This window comes from Talpa occidentalis, unplaced genomic scaffold (genome assembly GCF_014898055.3).
Source record: "Talpa occidentalis isolate TD23 unplaced genomic scaffold, MPIMG_talOcc4v2.1 talOcc4.8, whole genome shotgun sequence".
Taxonomy (NCBI): domain Eukaryota; kingdom Metazoa; phylum Chordata; class Mammalia; order Eulipotyphla; family Talpidae; genus Talpa; species Talpa occidentalis.
In genome coordinates, this window is record NW_023605194.1 from 52744502 (window position 1) to 52766058 (window position 21557).

Below are 21557 nucleotides of genomic sequence, written 5' to 3' on the forward strand. Positions count from 1 at the left end.
GGAATTATGAAGAACTATACCCTCATGCCCTTATAATTGTTAAAGGACATGGAGAGGGGCACCCTAAACCTTCCTGCTCTAGATTTTGCCATCTACTGCATCAAGATAAAACATATAGACCTTTAATGGAAAGGAACTTTAATACAATTAGTGTGCAATACAGAAAAGAAAGAGAATACAATTTCCAAATCAAGCACCCGAAGTTACCTGTCCCCTTGTGGGTAAATGTCCCTCCAAACAGGATTGGCCCAAAGCAAGGCCCGAAAACCTGCCACAAGTCTAAAGCACCTTCTGGAGGGGACCCATAGAAAAAGGTCAGAAACAGCCAGACAAATCTGGAACAAAAAACAAAATCAAAATCAAGATATAAGCTGCCATTATTAACCTCCCCACAGGTCTATCACCCACGTCTGTTTCGACCAGACCAGGACCAAAAAGCAAGCGCAGTTTCTTCACATGTCTCCCTGCTCCACATGCCTCCTCCAGGTCTCCTCCTTGCTCTCCATCCTGCTTCCTTCCTTCTCCTGTCTCCTCTCCAGCTTCTTCTCCTCCCTGCTCAGCTCTACCCTCCTTTGGGTGGGGCAGGGATCCTGGAACTTGCCCTTTTCCTGGGACCACCCTCTTACGATATCAGAGTGAACCAATTGTTTCTCATCTAGGTGAGTCACAGGTGTCTGACAGAAGACAGTGGAATTTTCATAAATATAGGTGAGCCACAGGTGTCTGCAGAAGTCAGTGGAATTTTTATAACTATAAACCAATGGAAATAATGGTATTGAGATGGATATTGGTATGATCAGATATAGACTACAAAGTACCACATTTATTACAATCAAAGAAATAAAAGTCAAGCTTGAAATTTTAAGAAACTGGAAAATACATCTTCCTTGCAGTCAAAGGTGAGTTATGAATAGCTATGTTGTGATAATATTTGAAATTTTAGATGAAGTGGACAAATATTCAGAAAAACTTAACTTTCCAGCACTGAATGAGGAAAATAGAGAATATTACCATTCTTACAATTAAAGAAATGGAATCACTGATCAATAGCCTTGCTGGAAAAAGAATTTAGGCTCATGTGGTTTCAGAGCTGTAAGAAGGAAACAATTCCAATCTTGTGTAAACTCTACAATTTTTAAAAAATACTTACTTCCCAACTTATTTAAGGCTAACATAACCTTAATGTTCAAACATAATAAGTGTAGTTTAAGAAAGGCAAATTATAGTGAAATATTAATCATGAAAAAATCTTAAAGAGAGTCCAACAATATAAACAGCTTAATGCATAATGTTGGGTCTATGACAAGGAAATGCAAGGTTAGTTTAACAATGGGAAATCAGGAAGTATATTCTGCCACATAAAAAGAATAAAATAAAAAAAAAAAATCTACCTTATCAACCAATGGAGAAAAATGTTACAGGGCAGGGTAAGAGGGGCACTTCAGGACCCCCAAACCTGCCCACTCTAAATGAGTTCTGCCTTTTTCTGCATCAAGACAGACCCTACTGTAGTCCATAAGACCTTTAATGGAAAGGAACTTTAATAAATTAGTGTGCGACAGAGAGAAGGGAAAGAATAGATAAAATAGTTTCCACGTGAAACAGCCTAAGTTACCAATTCCCTCGTGGGTCAATGCCCAGCCAAACAGGTTTGGTCCAACGCAGAACTGCTGAGACCCAAAAGTTAGCCACAAGTCTAAGGTGCCTTCCGGTGCAGACCCATAAAAAAGGGGCAGAAGGGGCCAGGCCAGTCTGGAAGGAAAGGAGCAAAATCAGAACCCAAGTCACAGTAAAGGCTGACATGGTCACCTTTCCCACGGGTCTGTCACTCACATGTCTGTCTCCTTCCATGTCCCCTAAGTCCCTAGTATAAGTCCAAAACGGAGAAGCAAGCACAGCTTATTCGCTTGTGTCTCTGCTCCATGTGCCTCCGCAAGGTCGTCGTCTTTATCCCATTTCTTCCTTTTCTCTGTCTTCCGCAGCTTCTCCCTGCTGCCCAGCCCCTCTCTTCCGTGGGGGGGCAGGGAACCTAGAACCTCTCCTTTCCCTGGGGATTACCCTGTTACAACAGGAGTTGATACAATACAATAACTTGTGGTTAAAAAAAAAAAAAAAATCCTCGTGACCCAAGAATAGCTTAAACCTGAAAAGAATGTCTATAAGAGACATTGTGTTTAATTATGGCCAGTTAACAGCTTTCTGTTTAAAACCAAGAACAAAACAAGGATGCCAATTCCTGGTTAGAGCAGAAAAGCATGAAAATGATAAAAGATAGGAGGATTGAGAGGGAACTAAGATTGCCCTTTTTGTGTAATTGGAAAATCTGAGAGCTAAATAATTAGAATTTAGTTTTTTCGCATAAATGTATATTTCGGTATATACCAATACCAGCCAGTTAAATGTAAAACCTTGTAAAGATAGCCTAAAGCCAAGACAGTAGTAGGTGCTAGAAGAAAAGAATACTGTCAAGGTTGTGGGGGCTGTTGAAATTTTAATTATGTTAGTCTTTCAGATAATAGCAGAGCAAAATCTTGGAGAAGATAAAGCTAGCCATGTGGATTCCTGAGGAAAGACATTGAAGCCAGAGAGAACAAGAAACTTCTGAAATCTTGAAGTGGATTGTGCCTGTCGTGTTAGAAGAGCAGCGAAGAGGCCAGTGTGGTTAGAGTTGAGTCTTGGGAGGTGACATGTAGGAGATGAGAGTGGGGAGATGTGGTGGGTCTGAGGTTTGATGACCTACATATAGATCATGTGCAGCCCTTCGAGCCAAGGTCAGGATTTTCATTCCGAGATGGCTGTCACCAGGCAGATTTTAAAAGTAGTGCAATGATCTTGCTTTGACTGCTGAGTCAAAAAAAGAGTATGGAGTGGAGGCAAAGGTGGGAACGAGGTGATCTAGTAGATGGATATTCAATAATAGACACTGAGAGATGGGGTGGATTGTAGTGAATTTGGTGATCTTTAGATGCTGGGTATGTTTTGAAGGAACAACCTATAGAATTTGAAGATGGATTACAAGTAGATGTGAGAAAAAGGATCAAGGAAGATATAGAGGTGATGCCTTGATGACTAGAATGATAGGGTTACCATCATTTAAAATGGGGAGGAAAGCAAGTAGAGTAGGCTTAGAGTAAGGAGGTCAGAAGTTTAGTTGAGATGTCAAGACATCCAAATGGAGATTTTTTTTTAAGATTTATTTATTTATGCATACGAGAGCTGGGTTGTAGGCCAGAGGTGTGGGGGCAGGGGAGGGTGAGAGGATTCACCAGAAACAGAGTGGGGAGCAGAACAGGCAGATCTACTAAAATACACTGCTGAGGGGAGCAGCGGGCGAGATAGGTGAGGTCTGCTGCGCCATTTGGGTTAGCTCCCTGGCCAGGGATCGAACTCGTGCTTCAGTGGCTGCTGATAGCTTCATAGTGCTGAGACTTAACCCCTTGCACCACCAGGGAGGCCCTCAAATGGAGACTGTAAATGGAATAGGTGGGCATGAGAAGTTCTCTCAGTGGCAAAGTCTGGACTAGAGATATAAATTTGTTAGTGTTGTCATAATGCCTGCAGAAGAAAACCAAAGGCACATCTTAGGAAATATGTAAAGTGAATGCAAAGGCAAGCCACAGATTGGGAGAAGATATTTGTAACATATATAACCAACAAAAAAAGTACAAATCAGCTAGAGAAACCATCCAGATGAAAAATAGCAAAAGACATGACAGTTTCTTTACTGAAGCAGATAGCCCAAAGACCAGTAAACATAAAGAAGTGCACAGTCCCACTAGTGGTCAGGAAAAGCCAAATAAATCACAGCAAGATGTTACCAGAGAATTCTCATGCACCATTGTCAGAGTGGAAATGGTTACAGCCATTTTGAAAGCAATTTGGCATTACTTAATGAAGATGGAAATATTCATTGTCTGTGACCCAGCAGCTCCACTCCTGGGTCTATGTAAAGTGTGAGAATGTGCATGTGATGTGTAGAAGGATGTTCCTTGTGGCATTGTTCATAAGAGTAAAAATCTGAAAATTGCCCAAGTACCCATCATTGTAGAGTGGATAAATTGTGATGTATGCATCCAGTGGGATAGTAAAAGACAATAAAAATGCAAAGCATAATTAGACTCAGTTATATGGGTGAATGAAATCATAAATTCATTTAGTAGAAGAAGCTAGACAGAAAAAAAATACAAAGTCAAGCAAAAGTAATGTTTAAAAATATCTTGGTAGTAAAACATTTTAAAGGGAGTGGATTTGAGGACATAAAAATACCATAAGAATCAGGAGAATGGGCCTCCCCAGTGGAGCAGCAGGTTGAGCACAGCAGCTGGCCAGGGAGATTCCCACATGGCACGGCAGACCTCTCCTGTCGCACCCACTGCTCCCCTCAGCAGTGTATTTCAGTCGACTGCCTGTTCTGCTCCCTGCTCTGTCTTTGGTGAGTCCTCGCACCCTCCTACGCCTCTGGCCTGTACCCCAGCTCTTATATAAAAATAAATAAAAATCTTTAAAAAAAAAAAAAAATCAGGAGAGTGATTACTCTAAGGGATTGGGAGTGATTACCTCTAAGGACTCTGAAACCATTTATGTTTGCAGTGTCACTTGGACTGCATGTGAAATAGCACAAGGAAAGCATGGGGAGTAGGGACTAAATCATGGAAGGATTTGAACGTCCTGTCTGTGAGCTTGAACTTTGCAGATAGTCGGGAGCCACTGAAAGGTGGCTGAGCAGGGTGTTGAAATTACAGGGTATGTCTGCTAGGAAGATCCGCTCCTGGACGGAGCCTTCAGGAGGCATTGGCAGTGGCCCAGTGAAGCAGAATAAGAGACCTGAACGAGACCAGGGTCATAGCACAGAAAGAAGAGGGTGTGTTTGACAGCTCTTATGGAGATTGACAGGTAATTTGGTGACTGATGAAATGTGAGGTATTGACTGAGAATAATGGTGCCAGAAACAGAAGGGGGGAATCAGTGTGGGCCTGAGAGGCATTAAGTGGTGATGTACTGAGTTTGCGGTGGGAGGCTTTCTGCTCAGGCAGCTCAGGAGAGCTGTTGAAAAATTAGTTTCTTCAGAGACTCAATGTTCTGAGAGAAAGTTTGGAACTGTTTTTCCAAGCTCATGTTAATAACATAATTGTTCTTGACAATCCGATGACTTAATGTAGCTTTTGTCTTGTGGTGACCTTTATGTGGTCCATTGCAGGTAACTTTAGTCCTTGGTAGTTGGCAATAAACCAAAGATGTTGGTTGAGGAAATGCAGATAGTCCACAGAAAAATATTACTGTTGATATTGAAAATAGGGTGGGGTGGGTGGAGAGGGTGATCTTAGGTTTATTCTCAAGTTGCAGTGAGGAAGCTGAGTTATTGGGCTGCTGGCCAAAAGGCTTGCCTCCCTTGCCATGGGCTGGATTGACAGCAAGCCCAGACATGTGAGTTCATCCTGGGATTTGACACTCCTACTGAATGTTGGCAAGAGGCCTGACTGACAGGCTAACCTATGTGGGTACCAAGGTGGTTCTCAGGTGAACCACCTGAGTGTCTGTACTTGCTAGAAAGACTTTTGGCCAGAATAAAAAGTCACTTAGTGATGAGTTTTGGAACCTCTTATATAAGAGGCCTGGTTTACTGAAGTGGCTCCAGAAAGACTTTGTAAATTATAAGATAGACAATTATTGGTAATTGAGCGGTGCTTATGGCTAGCCTGTTTCAGATCAAATTAATGTTACACTTGGATTTTCTAATCAGCTTGAAGTTTGGTTTGGGACTTCAGATATAATCAGTGGCTACAATAGGGAAATGCTCACCTTTTAGTACGCAGAATTTGTTACAGATTTATAGTTGTGTCTTTGCTTATGGCATTTTCAGGTATGTTAGTATATTTTTCATTCTAAATCCTAAATAACAAAGCTTAATTCCACTGAAAATGTCTGCTGCTGAGTCATCTGTTAATTTAATGTGATTTCAGTTCCAGTATATTTTTGGTTAATATTAACAATGTATTGCACAAAAGAGATTTATAAAACTATTTCATACACTTTGAGACTGACTTTGACTTTATAAAAATAATTACATTAAAATTCTGATTTTGAAAAAAACAAAACTAAATTTTCAGCCTACCTAAGCATTTTGTTTTAGATATATTTAAGACATTTGTGTTTATTTCAAACACATTAGTAGAATTTGCTTGACTACTTCTTAGTTTGAATGATTTTTTTCTATCAGTAGTTCAGGATCTCTGAGCTTACTGGAAGATTTAAAAATTACTCTTAGTGTTAAGACAATTTAAAATCATGCCTTGATTTTTATATTGAAGATGCTACAAGAGATGAAACTGGAGTTTATTTCTAATAGTCTTGGATCAACCTATCCAGACTTCCCTTGAGGATTTTTGTTGTCATCAGCTACAGCTTTAAAATAGGCAGGTGGATTCAGGGTGTTGATTCAAACCCTGCTGGAACAAAATTGCTTGAATTTATGTGCCATCTGTTTAACACACAAACAGTTCCTGAATTTTTCTCAGGTAAAACTCTACAGTTATTAGTGTCTGAAGATGCATTTTCGTCTTGTTCATCTGAACTCTCACCTCATGGTTTGGGACATCTCCCTTTGTTTCTCTTTAGATTGGCAGTTTTTCTGTTTCTAGGGTTCTGTTTAAAAACTCCCAGCTCTGCGCCTAAATTGTGTCACCTGTGAGATGACAGCACAAAGCAGGCAGCAAGGCTGTTTGTTTCAGTTCTCTCTTTTGGAGACGATGAAAACTGTGACTATTTGGCAGAGTTAGATTGCAGGATCGCTTGATAGTTTCCAAATGGGTTAGTGTAGCCCAGGGACCTTACTTGAGTTCTGGTAATGACAGCTTTACTATCAGACTTTCCTTAGGGTATAGCTCCTGAGAGGAAAAAGCCTCTTAAAATTTAGAGTTCTTATTATTTTAGTTTTCCCTGTATTCTTAAAAAAAAAAATACCTAATAGGAATTTGATGGTATGAGACCTTCTGTCTAAATATGAGTATTTTCCTTAAACCAATGAGAGCCTTACCTTTTCTTAGATTAATATTCTGTGACAAATGCTGTTTGGTGTGGTAGTGGGGGTGGTTAAGAGATTTTTCAGCGTTATATTGCTTCCTTTGCCATTTTAATGTACCCCAGGGCAGAAGTATAGTGTTTAAAAAAAGGAGGGGGGAGGACTTTCAAATAAAAATGGCAGCTATTGAAAATATATTGTAGGAACACACAGCTGCTGTTGGAAGAAAAAAAAAAAGCAGACTGTTGCAAGTAGTTTATAAGGTTTTAAGACCAAAGTAATTTTTCTAAAGTTTAAACTTACTGTTCATAAACTATTTGAGGACAAGGATAATATCTTAGCTACAGATTTCACCTACTTCTAACGTATGTTACCTACACTGGGAAGACACATAACAAATGTTAAAGTGTTAGGTGAAGATACACATGTTTTGCTGTGATTTCCTTATAAATGGTATTTGTTCATGGGATTCTTCTGTCTCTGAAATGCCAGCCAAGGTCTCTTCTCTATCTATTCCCCTTAGTTCTTTTAATTATGGCTTGGTCTTGCAGAACCTGAGTTTTAAAGAGCTAGCTAAAAATAGACTTGTCACGGTAAGCACCTCCTCACATCTACTTTTTTTCTTCCTGGAGCCCTGTGAAGTTGACCAGCTTTTTTTTGGAGTTGCACATCAAAAACAGTTGGAGGAAGAACAACATCTGTTGAGTCAACTTTTCCAGTGAGATTGGGCACATTCGGGGTGGTGTGGCTGTATATTCCAGTGTTACTTTCAAAGCAGTGGAAATTGTGTCAAATGTGGAGAGGGTTAGGTGTGACTGTTCTTGAGGTCTATCAAGCCCAGTTAAGCTTTTCCACTGGCCATTGCACCCTATGCAGGTCTAGAAAGAGACAGCATCCCCCTGGCCTGCACGCATGGCTTGCTTGCTTTGTTTAATCATTTGATTTTTCCAAATCTCACAGTTACAATGGCCACTACTAGTAGGTAGAGGAGTCTGAAGTCAACCCCCTTAGGTTTGCTCAGTGTCCGGTGGGAGAGCATGGGCTTTGGGTTGAGAGCAGGATATGAGTGCCGTGATCTGCTACTTTCTAGGTGCATTTACCTTTGTCCTGAAACCTATTATGTTACATAAAATGGAAGTGATCCTGTCTGCCTAACACATGTGAAGAACTTGGTAAGCAGTATCTGCATGAAGAAATGGTTTTGAAAGTAAATTGGGGTTCATCTTGAACCCCCAAATAAAACTATTATATGCTTCATTGTTTTCAGTAGATTTTATTTGACCTCCCCATGGTTCTGAAAATATTAGATCCTGAGACTGTCTTTCCCTTCAACCTCTACTGTGGATCAACAGAAGCCCCCAACTAAGTGCTAGAAATAATGGGTAGCTTTTAATGTGAACCCCAGGTGTCGTGTGTTTATTGGAGTTACTTTATTTACTTTTGATTGCGAAGGTTGCAGTACATTAAAAAAACTTTTTGTCTTGCAGTGGCACCATAACCTTATCTTTTAATTGCTTAAGAAACTTCCCCCCCGCCTTTGATTTTTAGGAAAAATGTAGGAAGTATAATGTACAATCTCATTATAGAAAGATAATTGTACTGATTTTTGCCAAAGCATGCTTACTAATACAGTGGGAAATAACATTCAGAATAACTTACTAAGTATGATTTGTAATGGTAACATTTCTTCTCTTGCTACACACATTATGTAAATTTGAATAAACTATCATTCATTTAATAAAAACTGACAGTATGAAAATTTATTTTATTAATTGTGATTCCCATGGAATATAACTTAAAAAATACCGAAGAATAGTTGTTGAAGTTAAGTTTTCTTGTCTCATTTCCTAGCCTCCTAGTTTCTCCCTACAGGGATAACCACTTATATTTTTAAAAAACTGAAATCTGTGTTTAGTTATGGTTTGAACCCGTATGTATTTCCCCTATCATTTCTCAGCCTCTTGGCTAAGAAAGATCAACTGCCTATGAACCTGCACAGTAAATTTTGTTTACAAATTTCAGGAACAGGTTATTAGGTATACATCTGGATAAATGAGCAAAAAGTGAGTACGTAACTTCTGGGATGATGTCTCTTAAGTTAATTTTGTCTCTTATTTGGCTTTTGGAGCCAATATTCCTATAGCCTTTGAATGTCTTGATTGTCGCATCTGTGTTTTTTTATTTTCCAGTTGCAGCATGAGAAAGCCGAACTAGAGCAACATCTCGAACAGGAGCAGGAATTCCAGGTCAACAAACTGATGAAGAAAATTAAAAAACTGGAAAATGATACGATTTCTAAGCAGCTAACATTAGAGCAAGTAAGAATCTGTAGCTCCCCGTATGGATAAGTTTTCCCCGTTATCATCAATGTGTTCTTTTAAGTTTTAAGATGCCTCAAGGAATATGAGTGAAAAATGTTCTTTATCTTTTTCTTCCTGCAATGGGACTTCATTTCCAAAGCAAGCATTGACGGGTCTGCATAGCACCTGCTCACTCTCTCATGCACTTTTTTTTTAGTCACAATCAATCATGTTTCAGGAGATAAGTTGTGATAGTACTGATTTATGGGCAGGAAATGTTAGGTTTCTTTTGCATAGGGGCAAGAATGTGATTTTACCCACAGTAGAGTTTCTGTGAAAGTTCCTGAAACTGTTGCTGTGGGACTAGAACTTTTCTTTTAGGGATTTTTCAAAACAGTAATTGATATTTTTATTCTTTGAATTATTAGCAATAGTATTTGCAACCTATCTTTTCTCGGCTAGGTTTTTGAGACTGATGTAAAGTCACAGGCTTGGTTGTATATCTTGGTTCAACCACTAACTAGTGGTATGACCTTGAATTAACTTTATTAATTTCTCTGGGCCCAAGTTTACCATATGTAAACAAAGATGAACCAACTAAAATCAGCAACAGCAAGCTTTTTAAAAACACAAGTTTTTTAAAAGGTAGAAAGAATTAACACAATATGTTTCTGTTTTCCTTGTTATTTGATCGTAGTTCTTGCCTTTGGGAGTCCAGGCTGGTCTTTTTATGCATTTGACACATAATCTTGGGCAGCAGTTATTAATCTGTTTAAGTTGGTATGCCAGGCAGAAACACCTGTTATCCCTGGCCAAGGTGCTCCCTGATACGTTTATCCAACTCTTGTGCCCTGAAATACTATTTTCCATGAGATAAATTATAAGGGCTGATCACAGTGTACTGCTACCTGGTTTCTATGTAAAATCCATTATATTGATTAAGATCACCTAGCTTTTTGTGATTTGGATTCAGATTGCTATTTTAGTGGTTTTGATTTATTCCAACTTTTGGATCTTTCTCCACATATCAGTGCATGCTGAAAGGTTCTTATATCATCCTTAGGACCACTTTAATTCCATCATTATACCTGAGAATGAAACCTTGATGGGAATGTCAGGTTTGAGAGGAAACCAGGGTTCATTTTAAACTGATCTAACAGACTTTCAATTTACATGTCAATTTTGTATATACCTATGTCAATGGAAAATGTTACCTGTTTTCCTAGACTGATAATGACCCTAAAATGATTTTTCCATACCTTCCAGGGAATGAAAAAAGTTTTATTTCCAGGGCTAGCTATTTTATTTATTTATACACACACACACACACACACACACACACACACATTTGTGTATGTATATATAAAACATTATTTTTATATATACATATCTGCATATATACCTCCAGAATAGTCTTACCATTCATTCATCTTCAGAATTCAGATGCAATATTTTAATTTAGGAGATTTCTTCTCCCTCCACATCTTAAAAATACATAATTCTGAGGTTCTGATTAATTCCCATGATGGGCAATAGTTTCCTTTCTGTTCAAGTTAAAGCTTTGAAGATTCTTGTTTTAGTCCCTTACATACCAAGTAGTTATTATTGGTACTTGTTAATTGATAGTTAACCCAGGTAACGAAGGGAAATTCTCACAGCAGTTGCTATCGTGAGAACTTCACTAGGTTATGATATTCAAGGTGAAGGCTGTTAATAATTTCAACAACTCTTGCATTTTTCTCAGTCTCTTAAGGAAACTTTTTGGGTTGTGACTGTGACCCTCAGGGTTTAGCTCTGGCCACAAGGTGGAGGTAGTGACCTAACATCAGAGAGAGAAGGGCAGAGTGCCCCTATAGTCCCAAGGAGAGAGGATGGGATTGTTGCTGATTTTAACTTTAAACTCTGAGGAGTTTCTTAGAGGGAGACCTAGGAATACATTCTCTGTACTACGTTAACAACTTAGTACACTTTTTTAGGCTTATTTCAAATCTCAATAGTAAAGAAATGGATTTCCACAATATAATGTGCATTGCTAAACTTTATATTAGAATAATTTAGAACACCAAGTCCCTATTTTAATTAAAATGGAGAAATTTAACATCATAAAAATTTCCCTCTTGGTTTTAGGTATGTCGGGAATGATGAAGTGTTGGGGATTTGACTTTTATTTTGCTTAGCTACAAGTCATTTAGTCAGTGTTTCGAGGAAATATCATGATTTTCCTCCAGTAGAAGTTTCATGGATGTGATCTGACCCTCTCTTGCAGTTATTTCTTGGGATCATCATCTGTATTGTATACTACATGTCATAGCCTATGTTACAAATATATCCTATGCTACAGGATATGATCAGAAGAGCAAAGGTATGCACTACTCTGAGCACTGACAGGATTTCTTTGCTTTTCTGTCTGACAATAAGCATATCTTTTAGTTTATAAGCTATTTAGAGGCATTCATCCTATGTGTCTCATGCCCTACCACTGCTTTGTTAGAAGAGTTTAAGTGTGGATTTGAACAAGTGACTGGACAGTGGTTGTATGTCTTTTGGAAGATTTCCAAGTGCAGTGTTCATGGCCAGGGCACTGGACTTGACAGGAACCAGATATAGACCTAAACCTATTTCTTCTGCTTAATACCTTAGTTCCCCCACCCCCCACCACCTTTTTTTTTTTTGGTAGCAGCTATGCTGAGATAGCGTTTACATGCCATACAAATCACCCAATTAAAATGTATAATTCAGTGGGTTTTTAGTGTAGTCAGACTTGTGTAACCATAACCACAGTCAGTTTTAGAATGTTTTTGTGACCTCAAAAAGACACCCAAAGAGAGATCAAGAGGCTTTCCTCCCCTCCTAGAACTAATGAGTTCTTAGTCATTTATTTTAGAAAATCCTTTTGGCTTTTATTTAGTGTTCCAAATGCTTAACTCCAAAAGACAATTTACAAGCAGATGCAAAAACATCACATTCAAAATAATGTAAAATTGTGAGGTCTTTGTAGTACTAATAGTTAGTATTAGTCTAATTAATGTGACGTTAGTGCCATCAGGGACACTTTTTAACAGCACTGGTCACCACTGCATGAAAACCTTTATTTGAAGATTTTTGTTCCTTCGTAGTCACTATTAGCCTCTTTCTTGGTACTCACATTTACTTAGGTGACAGTAAAAACATTTCAAAGTTGGAAAATTCTCCCAGTATCAAGATTGTTTTCTGCCAACCAGGAAGGACTTTCTCTGGAGGGAAAAAACTAGCATTAAAAGGCAACATTAGCTTCTTTCTTTCTTTCTTTTTTTTTTTTAAAGATTATTTATGCATACAAGAACTGGGGTACAGGCCAGAGGTGTGGAGGGTGAGAGGATTCACCAGAGACAGAGCGGGGAACAGAACAGACAGACTGACCGAAACACCCTGCTGAGGGGAGCAGCGGGTGAAACAGGAGAGGTCTGCTGTGCCATGTGTGTATCTCCCTGGCTGGCCAGGGATCAAATCCATACTGCAGAGAGCTTCATAATGCCGTGCATAATCCCCAACAGGAAGGCCTTCTATGGATTTGTCTCCAAAAATTATCTTATGGGGAAAAAATTAGCAGTTCTAGACAGGTGAACTAGATACTTACCATTGAGAAGTGTACTAGAAAAATTGTGGAATGAGTTAGTGGAGTCTTAGTCATGTAATTGAGCTATCTCATTCGATGAATAGGATTGCCTGTCATGGTCCAGTCTTTACTTCTGTAGTTGGCCCAAAGTAGTGTTCTCAGTTATTTCTGGAATTTGGAGTATATTATCTGACGTATCCTTTTCCTCCCAGAGCACAGAAACTCACATCTAAGGGTTGGAAGGCAATTTCATTCACTAGCATCCAGGTGTACCTCAGCTCATCTAGTTTAGGGAGGATTTATCCAGGATTCAAATCTCCCTACCATGTGATAAATTGTGTCATCTCAAGCAAGCAGTTTTATGAAATAGCTATAATGAAATATGAAATAGCTGTAATATCCAATTCTAGGTTTGTTGGGAAAATTTATGTTCCATGCCACCTCCCCTCACACCCCATGCCTGTTGAAGTTCTTTGGTCCATCTGATGCAGAATTGTTCCCATGTGGGCTACCTGGCACAAAATAAGTTTACATGGACATCCACTACATGAATGTTTTTATAACTATATTATTTACCTAGAAATTCAATAGGCCATTATTTATATAAGATGAAGAAAATATAATTTGGGGACCAGAAGTTCGGGCCAAAATGAAGTGATTTTTTTCCTGCAGCTGTGTCTGGCCCAATTTTAAAATGACTCTGCTTTAGTTTTTAATGCCTGGGACAAGTTTGATAAAATAATGCTTACATCTTTTGCGCTGATTTTCTGTTCAGTCCTATTTCATATTCAGCAAAATGTAGGTCATAACCAACTGAATTAATTTCACAATCCAGTAATAACGCATGACCTGCAGTTAGGAAACTATGCTCTGATGTGCCCAGTGCTTTCCTTCCCCTGGATCTACTTGGATCTTCTTCCACGTGGTGGACCATAGTCTACCTTCCCTTTCCACCCCTGTTCACATCTTACCAGCTTTCCTCTGCCAGAGATCTGTGATATAAAGTATTGGCAAAATGTTCAGTCCTCCTCTTAATTTCACTGGTATACACACAGCAGTTAACAAATGACTGAACGGTTTCTTCTCTGTACATTCCCTAAAAGGAAAAGGAGGCAGGGACAGTGTTGACGTTATCACATCTCCCTGGTGACTTACTTCTAGTAAGCTCTCCAAAAACTAGCTGCTGCCATTAATAATGAAAGTTTCCTTCTAATTTCTATGGCACTTCGCCCTCTCCATTTTCCAAGAAAGTGGACTTACGCATTATTTGCATCTTATATGTCTTACTACCTCTCTTGACATAGTAATCTGTCTCTTAATTTATGAAACAATGTGTGCTCATTGTGACCTTTTGACTTTACTGCCCAAGTTTGAGTTGATACACTTTGTGACATACATCTTACATTAATGCAAAACAACTTTGTTATGTGCTTGCTTGCTATTTGTCACAAACTCTGCTGAGAAAGAGGACTGATGTTAGTTCCCTGGTCTCATGGAGCTGCTGGGCTTATGGACAGTAACGAGGGATGCTCTGCAGTGCTGCAGTGGAGGGGAGCAGTGTTAAAACCACAGCACCAAGCCCCCCACCCCTCACCCCGAGCCTGCTGAAAAGGACCTGGAACTCTTTGGTACCTGACGGCGCTGAGATTGGAGCAGAGGAAAAGACACAGCATGGGTGACAAGCCAGCCTTGTTGCAGCAAAGTAGGAATGTGGAAAGAAACAGATACAAGAGAGAAGATAGGCAATAAAAAGTAGATATAGGTACTACATGGAGTGCAGATGCAGAGAACAGAGAAGAGAGCATGTGAAGTGGAATCATTCCCCTTTGTTACCAAGCATGGCAAAAAAAAGAAAGTGGTTCTGGCCCTCTGTGTGTGGTGTCTCTGAGAGCATGGCTTGGTTTTACAATGTGTTATAGAAGGCAGCCACGCAGCTATGCCAGACCATGCAGTCCTCAACTCTAGTGGACACCCACTGGATACCCTCAGGACCATGAGACAGCATCAGGGATGACACCCACTCATCCCAGAGGCTGGGATTTAGAAGGATGAATTTCAATCCTCAGGATAAGATTTGATTTTTTTTTTTTAGATTTATTTATTTATACAAGCACTGGGTACAGTCAGAAGTGTGGGAGGGTGAGAGAATTCACCAGAGCTAAAGCGGGGAACAGAACAGGCAGACTGACAAAATACACTGCTGAGGGGAGCAGCGGGCACGGCAGGAGAGGCCTGTGCACCATGTGGGACCCTTGCTGGTGGCCGGGGATCGAACTGGCGTTGCAGAGGCTGCGGATAGCTTCGCAGCCCAGCGCTCAACCGCTGCGCCACCAGGGGAGGCCCTTGATTTTTTTTTTTTTTTTAAACGAAGCATGGAAACACTTAGTAAATTTTCACTTCTACTAGGAAAAAAAATGTTTTAGGTTTCCAGTTCTTAGAAGAGTGGTTCTTATTTAAGGATATACAGTAGCCTCTCTGCCTCATACTATAACCTTTCTGCCTTAATAGTCTGAAGGAAATTCGTGCAAAATAACAAACCAATTGATATCACACCCAGTTCTCATATAATGGTGATACTACTTACTGTACTAGCTACAAGACTATTAAACAGATTATCTTTGTTACGTAAGCAGCAGCGAATTGAGTGGCTAATGTCTCATGTGCAGGCTTGCATTTTTGGGTGATTGTTTTGTTTTGCTGTGGAATAAGGTATTTCTTAAATTGACAGGAAAGGTGGCCAGCCCAGGCCATGTTAGTTTCATTCATGCTAATAGCTGCCCTTGCTGAGCCTGGCAGTGGGAGGACTGTTGTGATCGCTCTGGTTGGCACCTGGTGCGTTTTCTGTGTTATTTTGAAAGTGCAAAGAACAGCCATGTTTTTGAGCATCCCTTGCATTAAGAAGAGGAAGTTTGAGTGATGCCTTCAAACCTACTTTGAAGTTTGATATCAAATACTAAGTTCAAAATATGGAAATCTTGAAAACTTTTTTATTAAACATTTTGTATTATATCAATAACCCACTGCTTTCAAGAAAATTTGGAACACACAGAATAACAAAATTAAAAAAAAAATCTTAGACTTACCCCCAAACAACTGTTACTGATAATTTATTTTTTAAATAAAACATGACCTATGTCTCCATGTTAAGCTGCATTAGACTACAACCAGACATAATCATTATTAACACTGCAGAGAGCTTGGTGGGAACTTGGTTGTAACAAATCCTAGAGAATGTTTGGGTCACTTGAGAATATTGGACATAGCATCCTACCTACTGCTTATACGGGAGAGGTGGAAAAAAGCCTCAGGATAGCCAGAAGTGGGCAGTTTGGGGCATTGAAATTAGGCAACCTAGGCATAATGTGCAGGATGCCAAAGAAACTTCAACAGCCTTTTTTCAGTGAGTTAACCTGTTTGGCCATCCAGGAGCCTTCAGAATATTATGCAACCAACTGAGAAGTCCCAGCTCCAGACCTGTGAAGCCAGAGTCTGTTCTGTCAGCACAAATAAGTTTCTCTGTAAGAGGGGAAAAAAAAAAAAGAGATGAAAAAATGCCCCAGAATTCCTTGCTTGAACCCATTTCAATTAAGAACAGAAACTTACCAAACCGTATTCCTTGTTGACAGACTTTATGTGCAGTGTCAGATAATACTTGTCACATAGATCAATTTGTATAAATGTAACTTGACAGATGAGAAAAGTTTCAAAATTTATTTCCTATGTTGAGAAAGAGGCATCTCGTCATAATCCAACAATATGCATTTTCTGCTCATGCACTGAAGACAGAGTTTATCTGTTCAGTTGAAGAGCATGCTGTCCTGCAGTAAGGGCAGTAACATCCAGGGATCTGGACATCCTTGGTGGCACAAGGGGTTGAGCACAGCCCTGTGAAGCTATCCACAGCCTCTGCAGCACAAGTTTGATCCCCGGCCAGGGAGCTGACCACATGGAGTAGCATACCTCTCCTGCCTCACCCGCTGCTGTAATTCATTCAGTCAATCTGTCTATTCTGCTCCCCACTCTTTGTCTCTGGTGAATCCTCTTACCCGCCCACCACCACCGCCCCCCACCCCCTAAACCTCTGGCCTATACCCCAGTTCTTATATGCATAAAAATAGATAAATCTTTAAAAAAAAAAAATCCAGAGATCTTGTACTGAGATTACCGGCTCTTTTTTAAATTGCTTGAACTCTGTTCCTTTATGATCAGAACAAGAATTTGGTTGATAATTTAAACATTCTTAGCTGAACATACATAGAAAATGAAAGGCCAAGTAATTCCAACTTCTTATGTAAGGAAATGGGACAGGTGAGGTCATGACTAGAATGAAATGAATTATCAAGAAAGCTTCCATTTTGGGTAATGTTATTTTCTCTGTAATATTATTTTCTTAAAGAAGCTAAGTTCTAGACTGTTGGTAGCCACTTATGTGATAGTGTATTTGCAACATAGACTATGTATATGTGTAGGTACACTATATATACATAAATTTGTGTGTGTATATACACTATATACATATATTAGTATATCCATATACCATCATATGATTTCTCGCCTATATACTCTTGCTACAGCCAAAAAATATGCACCCAGTATTTGAAATATGCATTCCATCAGTGGTGATTCTTTGGTAAGAGTCATATATGCAAATTTGGGTAATGCTGTGCTGATATCAAAATGATGAAAATTGAATTCTGGAAGACTTATAAATATGAGTAATTTTATGTGTTTCAAAAATGGTCATTTCTCAGAATCACTGAAAAAAAGCAATATTTATTGAGATGTAAACTATGAAATAGTACCAATTTAACATACTAATACTTTCCTGAAGTTATATCCATTTCAAAGAACATCGGATTTTTATAGAAATACAATTTTGGAAGAAGAGGAGGTGGTATAAACTGCAATAAAGAAGGTTAACTCTGGGATGTCAGGAAAATTCTCAGCCTTTCCAAATAGCTAAGCCATCACTATCTTTATCCTTCTGAGAGTTTATTGACTCATTCTGTGTTTTATATGTAAATGAATATCCTAAATGTATTGATGTACAGTTAAATTATTGTAATATAGTATACAGGAACTTGTTTAGAAGATTATATCCAAATTTTTTTTCTATTTTAAAAATAGTAAATATTCTTTTTTAAAAATGTGTGCAGGCAGGAAAAACAAAAGATAAATTATCACCAATGCTACATTTACCTGAGGAACAACCAGGTTTCTCTTGTTAGGTAGTTCTTTATGATTTTTTTGGCTCCTCTTTCCCTTTTTTTGCTCTATCAGTTTATTTCTGATGCATGAAGGTAAATTTCTTTTCAACTGTAATTTTTGACCTCCTAAACTTGAAAGTGACCATGCAGAGCCCTTTTGCTTTTTGTTGAAAAACTTCTATGGGCTCTTTCTTCCTCAGCATTGCATGAGCCATGGTGATGACCTAGAACTTGTTTTTCATTCTGAATCTAGCAGCAGCTTGATTAATCAAATAGGTTCCTTGGGGACTCTGTGGTCTATGAACACCTGTCTTAACTCATCTGTAACACAAATTGGCGGCTTGATTTCTTTAGAAAAAAGTATTTTCCAGAAGGCAGGGATCAGATATCTTCTAGTTGAGGATGATTGCCAAGGTTGAGCACAATTCCACTGATCACCTGAACGGATGCCAACAGAGGCAGTGTTCAAGTTGTACTTGTCTTTGTTCTAATTTGTAAAGGCTTTAATGTGTGTTGTTCTCAGCTCCTCATGTCAGTTGCACACAACATATTTTAATATATCCCCCGTGAGTCCTATTATGTCTCTTTCTGTGAATATATACATGTATACATGTAACCTTAATGAATTCAGATGTACTGACGGAGTAGGAAAGAAAGAAGTAAAATCTTTTATTGCATGTACTCTTATGTGGAAACAAAACTGCCTTAGTCTGTTTGGGCTGATATAGTAAATACCACAGCCTGGATGGCTAGCAAACAACAGAAATTTGTTTATCGCAGTTCCGGAGGCTGGAATTCAGGAGCTGGGTGCCAGTATGATGGAGTTCTGGTGAGGGCCATCTTCTGGGTTACAATCTGCTGGCTTCTTTATAATTTTTCTGATTGTGATTTAGTTGTTTTCCTGAATATTGTACTTTTGCTTTTCCCAGATGATGCTGCTATACCTCCAGGGTCACCACCTTGAATGTCCATGATACTGCATAATAAATTGTTAGGAAATTGGGTGAACTATTAGTGACCTTCAGATAATCTCTAACCTGGAAGATTTGGGGTGATTGTTATATTAATTCCCAATAGTTGCTTGTGTTCCTAGGACCTGCATTTAAAAAAAAAAAATCTCATCAACCAAGAGTTTGGTTAATGTAGGTCTTAGAATACTGTTAATTTTTTTAAGATCTATTTTTTATTTATACATACAAGAACTGGGGTATAGGCCAGAGGTGTGGGGGGTGAGAGGAATCACCAGAGACAGAGTGGGGAACAGAACAGGCAGATTGACTGAAATAAACTGCTGAGAGGAGCAGTGGGCAAGTCAGGAGAGGTCTGCTGCGCCATGTGGGTAGCTCCCTGGTAGGGATCGAACTCATGCTGCAGTGGTTGTGGATAGCTTCATAAATTGTGTCTTAACCCCTTGCACCACCAGGGAGGCCCCTGTTAATTCTTTTTCTAAACATTGCATATACTCTGTACATCTTTAAGCACTTGTTATGATACAGTGTAGCAACCCTTGAGTCTATGTTCTGTTTATATGGCAGCTTTCATTTTATGGGCTTCCCCTAACCCCCATTATTTTGGATTAGATGCAATAGTTTATGTCTTTTAAAATTTTAAGTTAGATATTTGAGATTTTAAAAATATTTTTCCGGAGAAATGATAGTAATAGACTAAAACTGTTCAAAGTAGATTGTAAGGAACTACTAAAATCTTTCCAAATTCTATAGTTGAGCCTGGTAAAGTTTTTGCTGAGCATTCCTATGCTTCCATTACTGTCCCCATCTTAGTATCATCTAATTCTCTTTACATGGGAAAAAGTTACAGTGTGAAAGACTTGTAGTGCTTTTGGGAGCCATCTTTCTGCTGCCCCTACCATTTTTGCCTGGTGGAGATGGTGGAAGTGGGGTGGGGCCGGGGGGAGACCAAGAGAGGGGAGAGGGAGGTAGAGGTGGGGTGGTCTACCTACTGAGAAGATGCTGAGGATGACCAAATTCAAAGGAGCCAGCTATATTTTTATATACTAAGTTTATTAGTTGATGAGGTGTTCTGTATTTAATTTGGGATCATAAGAGCTCTTTTGGTCTGATGTTAATTAACCTGCAATGAGAAGGAGAACTACTGCAGAGGAGTAAAGAATTTGGCAGTTCATTGAACTAACTTAATTATAAAGCAGTCTTTCAAATGAATATTCTACAAATCAGCTATAATCTATCCACTGGTGCTGGATGCTCACAGAATAAGCAGTTGAGTTAGCCTGGGAATTTGATATTTGGCAGTGGATAAGTGGGTTGCTTGAATATTGACTTGAAAGTGATCAGAAGGATAAAATATTTTAGCTACACGAAAGTGAGGTTTGAAGGTAGAATGGGGCCTCCCTGGTGGTGCAAGGGGTTAAGGCACAACCTATGAAGCTATCCGCAGCCACTGCAGCACCAGTTTGATCCCCGACCAGGGAGCTGCCCACATGGCGCAGCAGACCTCTCCTGTCTCACCCACTGCACCCCTCAGCAGTGTATTTCAGTCAGTCTGCCTGTTCTGTTCCCCACTCTGTCTCTGGTGAATCCTATCACCCTCCTGCACCTCTGGCCTGGTATACAGTTCTTGTATGCATAAATAAATAAATCTTTAAAAAAAAAATAAAGGTAGAATGTATAGCATGACTATAGTTGATAACTCCGTATTATATAATTAAAATGTGCAAAGAGAGTTGAACTTAAACATGCATGTGTATCACTAATATATATCATATTTTATACATATGATGCTGGCTGTGTTAGCCAGAAGGGTTGAATCCTTCACAATGTGTATGTGTGTGTGTGTGTGTGTGTGTGTGTGTGTGTATAAAATCATCATCATGCACATTTAGTTTTTATTTGTTAATTATACCTCAATGAAACTGAAATTAAAAATAAAACAAAAGAAAGCAGTAGTCAAATATCATTAGGAAGGTGAAAAGGAAGTATTATATAGAGACCAGCATAAAAAAGCAACATGTCACTGGACTGATGTTTCCATTCAAACAAGAATACAAGCTTATTACCCTGGAATCTTAGCCATCATCATCATCATCATCATCATCATCATCATCCCCATCCCTCATATGCTTACCTTTAACTTCTCTGCCCTTTAATATTACCCAGAGCTTCTCAGGAATGCTGAAAAGTTGAGATTTTTATTTTATTTGTTCATTTTTTTTTAAAGATTTATTTATTTATTTATACAAGCACTGGGTACAGTCAGAAGCGCCAGAGGGTGAGAGAATTCACCAGAGCCAGAGCGGGGAACAGAACAGGTAGACTGACGAAATACACTGCTGAGGGGAGCAGTAGGCACAGCAGGAGAGGTCTGCGCACCATGTGGGACCCTTGCCGGCGGCCAGGGATCGAACCGGTGCTGCAGAGGCTGCGGGCAGCTTCGCAACCCATCGCTCAACCACTGCGCCA

General features: G+C 39.2%; 1 protein-coding gene across 1 annotated transcript in view; it reads left to right on the plus strand.

Annotated features, from left to right (window-relative positions):
• The window catches only part of CCDC6 (coiled-coil domain containing 6), a 98751-nt gene that overhangs the window by 55263 nt on the left and 21931 nt on the right, over positions 1–21557 (plus strand). Inside the window, 1 exon segment of the mRNA XM_037497270.2 lies at positions 9208–9336. Within this exon segment, the coding sequence (XP_037353167.1) occupies positions 9208–9336 (129 nt within the window).